This window comes from Malus domestica, chromosome 05 (genome assembly GCF_042453785.1).
Source record: "Malus domestica chromosome 05, GDT2T_hap1".
Lineage (NCBI taxonomy): Eukaryota > Viridiplantae > Streptophyta > Magnoliopsida > Rosales > Rosaceae > Malus > Malus domestica.
Window position 1 is genome coordinate 17,858,453 of NC_091665.1, and position 8,228 is coordinate 17,866,680.

The window sequence follows — 8,228 nt, forward strand, 5'->3', positions numbered from 1 at the left end:
TCGAGGGTAATCTTATCTTTTTAACCCAAAAATCCATGTGTCGCCTCCATATTTTTTTTGATTATTTTTTGCTCCACATTCATGTGCTAGTGTCTCAGTGAAATCTTTATTATATTTTCTTTATTATATTTTTGGTAACGATATCAAAATCTTCCATCCTTTTGCGTTTTGCTAAACTAAGCAAAATTTGGTAAGGGTTCTCCATAAGTAATGTGCCATTTAGGTGTGCCCAAATTTGATGTCAAATATCATATGGCGTGAAGAATAGTTATCAGTCCCGACATTTCAGTTTCAATTGGGAGACTTTTGGGGTGCCGAAACCCTAAACCTTCCGCCATTTCTTAGTATTTATTACATTCGTTATATAGATAAATATGACATAATTAATCTTGTATCTGCAGTTTCTTTTCTCTGAGAAGAAACTCAATGTTAATAGTTATTTTATTTCTTTCGTTATGTGACTTATAGACTGCCGTATACAATCGAGAATAAATTTATCTGTATGAAACTAAAGAATGGTTAGAAACGCAAATATTAGAGACCTTCACCGATGTTAATTTTTTCCTTAACATTCTTCTCCAATTCCTCTATACAACTCTAACTTCCTGGTTATGTGGATTTCTTTGGAAGCATCGAGAGCTGTGATGCAATTGATTATGTGACCTAAGGTACCGTTTGGTACGTGGGACGGGACGAAACGGAGTGGAACGAGGCGTTCCGTCCCACGTTTGGTGTGCCTAAAACGGGTGGAACGTGCTGTTCCACATGACGAGTTGTGAGTGAATTTTTGTTCCGCCTCACCCCCCCTGGAACGATTCGTTCCACATTCGTGGAACACAAAATTATAACCTCTCCGTCTCCTTCTTCCTCCTTATTTCCATCTGAGGGCATCTTTGCTCCTTCTCCGTTCCGTCCCGTCCTGTCCCGTCCCATCCCATTCCGTTTCATCCCGTCTCGTCTGCATACCAAACGATACCTAAGAGCAAGTCCACCCATTGTAAAAAGGTAAGGACAAGAGCTTGGAAATTTGCCCTTCAACCTTAAATTGCATTTCTAGCCGACCAAATTGAAGAGGCCAATTTTTGGGTCATGCAAAGCCTGCCCACATGCCAGAGCAATTTAAGTCCCGCCTTGCACCAACATGCATTCTCCCTTTCTGTGTTTGAACATGTAAAACATGCACATCCTGAACGAGTGGACCGACAACTTTTGATATCTTTTTGGCAAAATTACATGTACGTAATTGTGCACATTACAAAAATACTTACTCGATTTTCTTTTGCTTTAAAACCCTAATATGCTTCGTTCTTTTAAGAAAAAACACCAAATACCAAATTCCATGCCAAATGTCTAATTATCCTAAGTTTCCACGTGGCATGAAGATTAGTAATTGGACTCTGGCAAGAGACACTCACCCGGATGCTCAAACGGGCCAAGGAAGCTGAGAAAACGAGCTATGGAATTGTTGTGAACAGTTTCTATGAGCTCGAATCGGTTTATGCAGATTATTACAGAAACGTGCTTGGGATGAAAGCTTGGCATATTTGCCCTGTTTCTCTATGCAATAGAAACAATGAAGAAAAAGCACTTAGAGGAAAAACAGCTTCTATCAACGAGCACGATTTCTTGAAGTGGCTTGATTCAAAAGAACCTAATTCTGTTGTTTATGTGTGTTTTGGAAGCATGGCTAAATTCAATGCCTCTCAGCTTATGGAGATTGCAATGGGGCTTGAGGCTTCTGGGAATGACTTCATTTGGGTTGTGAGGATCGGACAAGATTATGACGTGGAGAAAGAGGATTGGCTGCCAGAATGGTTTGAGGATCGGATGGAAGGGAAAGGACTAATCATGAGAGGGTGGGCCCCGCAGGTTCTGATTCTTGATCATGGGGCAGTTGGCGGGTTTGTGACTCACTGTGGGTGGAACTCGACGTTGGAAGGGATCGCTGCCGGGTTGCCGATGGTGACGTGGCCGGTGTCGGCGGAGCAGTTTTACAACGAGAAGCTGGTGACCCAAGTGCTGAAAATTGGTGCTGGTGTTGGTGCTCAGAAATGGGTTAGGGTTGTGGGGGATAGCGTGAAAAAGGAAGCTGTTGAGAAAGCTGTGAGGAGGATTATGGTGGGTGAGGAAGCACAGGAAATGAGAAGCAGAGCTAGGGAACTTGCAGAGCAAGCAAAGAGGGCTATTGAGAAAGGAGGATCATCACACTCTGATTTAAATGCTCTAATTGAAGAGTTGAGTTCCCAGTAGTTGGAGTTGGAGCACACATTCAGATGGACTTCGCTTTCTGAATATTTCAGATTCATAAAAGAATGATCAATGTTGACAGTGACTAAAAGTTTAGTTGTTTTTCTTTCGACCCAGATTAGACTTTCATGGTGCATTTTATTTATCTTAAGGGTCGTATATTTGCCCAACCAATGAAATAATTCTAAGACCATCTTCAACTCTTGTGTTAAAACTTTAAATTTCTAACCTAGAAAATTTAGGTTTTAAACCAGAAACAGTTTTTCTACTCCAACCATTATAGGTTAAATTTTTAGCTCGAGATTATTAAATAATGAATTTAGGATAATTTTTTTCTTAAAGTAAATTTCAAAAAAAAAAAAATTATGTAGACTATTATAATTTAATTTTATGAACATTTAAACCTAAATACTGAAAAATTACTAAACCGATACCATAAAACTTGTGGAACACTATCAAAGAATATGAAACACATCAAAGAATTTTTTTTTTTTAAATTGTTTTAGAAGTTGGATTTAAATTTGGACCATTAGATTTTATTTTACCATTGGATTTGATCATATTAGATCTTAACCGTTGAATTCAATGAATTTATTGTTAGGAATGTCGGTACTACAAGATAGAGAATGCACAAGGTAAAGTAGAAAATGGACACTAAGAATTTATGTGGTTCGGCAATTTATGCCTACGTTCACGAAACAATGATCAATATTCACTATATGAAAAAGATGAGTACAACAAGACTAGTCTTACCAAGCCAAAGACAAGGCTTGATGGATACAAGAAAGTATGACACACTTTCTATCACTCTAAACTTCACTCATAATGTGTAGTGGAACACTCTCACTCTCACTCTCACTCTTGGAGTGGAACTTTAGCTTTGGACTTGATCCTAGAAAGGCCTACAAGTTTTGGCAAAGAAGTCTCACGTTCCCTTTGCCAAAGGTACGTCGTTGAACTCTTGTGAGCACTGTTTATTCGGAAAACAAAGAAGAATTAGTTTTTCTGTTCCATCTACAAAGAAAGGAAATTTGTTAGATCTTTTTTATTCAGATGTGTGTGGTCCCATGGAAGTTGAGTCACTTGGAAGAAATAAATATTTTGCTACTTATATTGATGATGCTTCAGGAAAGGTCTGGGTGTTGTTGTTGAAATCCAAAGACTAGGTGTTTCAGACATTCCAAGAGTTCTATGCCATGGTGGAGAGGGAAACCGGGAAACCTCTCAAGTGCCTTTGTAGCGACAACGATGGCGAGTACACATCTCACCAGTTTAGAGAGTATTGTGTGAAACATGGCATATAACATGAGAAGACAGTTTCTGAAACTCCACAACATAACGGTGTTGCTGAAAGAATGAATCGAACCATCATGGAGAAAGTCAGGCGTATGCTGAGGACTACAAAGTTATCTAAGCAGTTCTGGGGTGAAGCTGTGAGGACAGCCTGTTATTTGATTAACCGATCTCCATCAGTACCATTAGGTCTTCATGTTCCAGAGAGAGTATGGACTGGTAATGATGTGTCCTACTCTCATTTGAAGGTGTTTGGTTGCAAAGCTTTTGTGCATGTGCCCAAAGAGCAGAGATTGAAGTTAGACTACAAAGCTACACCGTGCATCTTTCTTGGTTATGGCAGTGAAGATTTTGGTTACAGATTATGGGACCCATACCAAAAAAAGTTTATCCAAAGTAGAGATGTGTACTTTTATGAAGATCAAACAATTCAGGATTCGGATAAAGAGGCACAACCAGATGGCGCAATCAGAGGAGTTGATCCATTAGCTTCAGATGAAGAAAGTCACGATGACATCCCTGAAGCAGCTGCCAATAAAGTGCCTGCAGAACCAGATAATGTTGATCAGGGGGAGCCTAATCAAGATGTGTCAGACCATGAGATTGCTGATCAGGGGAAGCCTAGTCAAGAAGAGCAGATTCAACGAGAACCCAATCAGGTGGAGCCTCCAGCCTCGTAATAGAATGAAGATTAGGTCAGAGGATCCAGCAAAAGTCGAAGATCGTTTACCAAGTATTCTTCATCAGAGTATATCATGTTGACTAATTATGGAGAGCCTGAAACTTATGATGAGGCCAGAGCTCATAACGACAGTGACAAATGGATTAAGACAATGGAGTCAAAGATGGATTCCTTATTAAAGAATGATATCTATGAGCTAGTTGAGCTTCCAAAGGGCAGAAAAGCATTGAAAAACAAGTGGGTGTTCAAATTGAAAAGGGACGACAACATGACAAGGTACAAGGCTCGTTTGGTTGTCAAAGGTTTTGGTCAAAAGAAATGAGTTGACTTTGATGAGATTTTCTCACCGGTGGTGAAGATGACTTCCATTTGAGTTATCCTTGGTATGGCAGCAAGCATGGATCTTGAACTCGAGCAGTTAGACGTTAAAACTGCATTTCTCCATGGCAATTTAGAATATGAGATATACAGGGAGCAACCCAAAGGCTTTGAAGTCAAAGGTAAAGAAAATTTGGTGTGCAAGCTCAAGAAAAGCTTATATGGTCTTAAGCAGGCTCCAAGACAGTGGAATAAGAAGTTCAACTCATTCATGGTGAGTAATGGGTACAAGAGAACTCATGCTGACTCTTGTGTCTATATCAAACAATTTTCTGGAGGTGAATTCATCATTTTATTGCTTTATGTTAATGACATGTTGATTGTCGGTTAAGATGCTTCTATGATTAAAAAGCTCAAAGAAGAGTTATCTAAGTCCTTTGACATGAAGGACTTAGGGCAAGCCAAGCAGATTTTGGGTATGGAGATAATTCATGACAGAAAATCCAAGAAGTTGTGGCTGTCACAAGAAAAGTATGTTGAACGGGTGCTTGAAAAGTTCAACATGAAAGCAACCAAATCGGTAGGCTCACCTTTAGCCAATCATATCAAGTTGAGTAAAGAGTCGTGTCCAAAACATATGAAGAAAAGGAGAAAATGGCAGTTGTTCCCTACTCTTCAGCAGTAGGAAGTATCATGTATGTAATGGTGTGCACACAGCCAGATATTGCTCATGCAGTAGGTGTGATGAGCAGGTTTCTCTCTAATCCAGGGAAAGACGATTGGAAAACTGTTAAGTGGATTCTCATATATTTGAAGGGGACTTCTAAGATGTGCTTGTGCTTTGGCGGTTCCAAACCAATCTTGGAAGGATTTACAGATGCTAACATGGGAGGTGACCTGGATGGTAGAAAATCTACGTCTGGGTACTTGTTTAATTTTGCAGGGGGAGCCGTGTATTGGCAATCCAAGTTGCAAAAGTGTGTTGCTTTGTCCACAACCAAGGCTGAATACATAGCTGCTACAGAAGCATGCAAAGAGTTGTTGTGGCTAAAGAGGTTTCTCCAAGAGTTGGGTTTGAAGCATAGTGATTATGGCGTTTATTGTGTTAGTCAGAGTGCTCTGGATTTGAGCAAGAATACTACATATCATTCACATACCAAGCACATTGATATTCATTATCACTATATTAGAGACGCTATCGAGAGCAAGTTGCTACAGCTGAAGAAGATTCATACCGATAATAATTCTTCAGACATGTTGACAAAGGTAGTCACAAAATCAAAGTTGGAATTTTGCATTAAGGTTGCTGGGATGGACTCGAGGTAACTTAGAGTCATGATCAAAATTCCTCCCTCATAAACTGGAGGGGGAGATTGTTGGTATATGGTCCAGCCCATGATGAATGTTCTAGATTATTCTAGTAAGCAAGTGAGGTGGCTGGAGCATGCTAGACAATTCTAGCATGTTATTAAGTTGATGGAAGAAGCTAGAGAGTACTAGCTTCCTTGGTTGCAAATGGAAAGATCTAGAAGCTACAATTTTGTGGCTAGTCTAGAATTATCTATGCTAGAGGTTTGAAGAATACACTAGAAACTAGTAGAATGCCAAACCCTCACCTATAAATATAGCTGTGATGTTGTAGTGAAGTAACCAATTAAGAACCAAGTGTGAGTAGCGATTGATCAAGTCCAAAGCTAGAGTTCCACTCCAAGAGTGACAGTGAGAGTAGTTCACTACACATTGTGAGTGAAGTTTAGAGTGATAGAAAGTGTGTGTCATACTTTCTTGTATCCATCAAGCCTTGTCTTTGGCTTGGTAAGACTACTCTTGTTGTACTCATCTTTTTCATATAGTGAAGATTGATCATTGATTCGTGAACGTAGGCATAAATTGCCAAACCACATAAATTCTTGGTGTCCATTTTCTACTTTACCTTGTGCATTCTACTATTTTCTAGTGTATTCTTCAAACCTCTAGCATAGATAATTCTCGACTAGCCACAAAATTGTAGCTTCTAGATCTTTCCATTTGCAACCAAGGAAGCTAGTACTCTCTAGCTTCTTCCATCAACTTAATAACATGCTAGAATTGTCTAGCATGCTCCAGCCTCCTCACTTGCTTACAAGATTAATCTAGAACATTTATCATGGGTTGGACCATATACCAACATTTATAAATATAAAATTAAAAAAAATACACATATGGTGTGCCAGCCACAAACCCAGGTAGAATGCTGGCCTAAATTTGCCCAAAAACATGTGTTTTGAGTTAAAACTCATATTTGACCCAAGGGTTAAAGCAAGTTTGGGTAAGTTGAAAACCTAAAATTTGAGTTTACTCCAAATGTTGGAGTAGGTCTAAGGGTCCTATTTTCTTTAACTCTCCTTTATTGACTCGTGAGTGTCATACTGAGCTAGATATAATGAAATATATATCTGATTACATAGATAAATCTTCTTATAATATAATTTACAAGTAGTTCGATATAAATTCCTAAACACGGCATTGGTTGGATTTCACAAGAGAGAACTTTAGATTATAAATTTTTGTCTCTTTCTTTGTAAGGACGTTTCTAAGGTGCGGACTTTGCATTCGAACCTTGTGTGTGGACCAGAATCCAACTATCGTGATTTGCTAAGCTCATGGTAGAACCGGGCTGTTGTGTCCCAGTGTAATTAAAAACTTTTAATTTTTTTAATTCACTAGATATGTTTTTTTTTTTGAGAGAAAGAAGGCGGCATAGAACTGAGGGATTATTCACACGTTAAAGAGGGAAAGAGAGGCAGAGAGTAATTGACTTCACAGGGTGTATTTTTGTCGACAAGAAAGAGGAAGAGATTAAGATTGTCTTCGCGAGAAAAGAGAGGCCGAGGGAGGGAGTTGGTATAAGGTGGGAGTGTTTGATTTCAGGTGGATTAATTACGACCCGGTAAATCCTATACCTTGATTTTATTTTGGTTCACTAGGTGCGTTTTTATCCGAGTGAAAGCTGAGGATTGTATAAGCAGGGAAAGAGAGACAGATAGAGGGATTTAGGGTGAGTAATCATTGTGTTCGTTTTTGTCGAGGGGGGATGGAGAGATTAAGGTTGTCTTCGCGGGGAAAGAAAGGTCGCAGGAGGGAGTTGGTAAAGGGAAGGAGTGTTCGATTTTCAGGTGGATTGATTGCAACCTGGTAAATCCTATACCTTTAACTTTTTTTGGTTCACTAGGTACGTTTTTATCGGAGAGTGAGGGATACCTGAGGGTTGTATTCGCTATGAAAGAGAGGTAGAGAGAGGGAGCTAGTGAAGGGTGTGAGCGCTCGAATTTATGTGGATTGAAGTTGTTGTTGAGCAAAAATTGTACAAGAAATGTATCAAATAACTCACTCAACACAATCTCACCCTCGTTCATTTTTCCGAAGAGGTTTTTATTAATTTTAATTTGACCCATTCTAGACTACGTGTCTATTAATTACAATCCTTCATTAAAAAGGAAAAACTCTTTGATTCCAATATGAATAAATCATAACTTGGAGATTTGGTTGTTTGTTTTGTTTTGCAGCTGCTCCTAGGTCGAGCCTTAGATTGCATGTGTACCCTTTTTCAAGGGATCAAGCCGCTCGTAGTTCATGGTGAGATGCAGTTTGGGATTTCAGTGAGTAAATGACCTGCTAAAAAAGGAAGGTTTTGTCTTTGGTTTATTTG

General features: G+C 39.2%; 1 protein-coding gene across 1 annotated transcript; it reads left to right on the plus strand.

Annotated features, from left to right (window-relative positions):
* Window positions 1-1,419: 1,419 nt before the first annotated feature.
* Window positions 1,420-2,447, plus strand: LOC103414751 (probable UDP-glucosyl transferase 73B6). Its single transcript, XM_029102102.2, has one exon. The coding sequence runs from the start codon at window positions 1,420-1,422 to the stop codon at window positions 2,248-2,250; it is 831 nt and encodes a 276-aa protein (XP_028957935.2). The 3' UTR covers window positions 2,251-2,447.
* The last annotated feature ends 5,781 nt before the right edge of the window (window positions 2,448-8,228 follow it).

Coding starts and splice junctions, on each gene's coding strand:
- LOC103414751 (XM_029102102.2), top strand. CDS start 1,420: ATGCTCAAACGGGCCAAGGAAGCTGAGAAAACGAGCTATGGAATTGTT.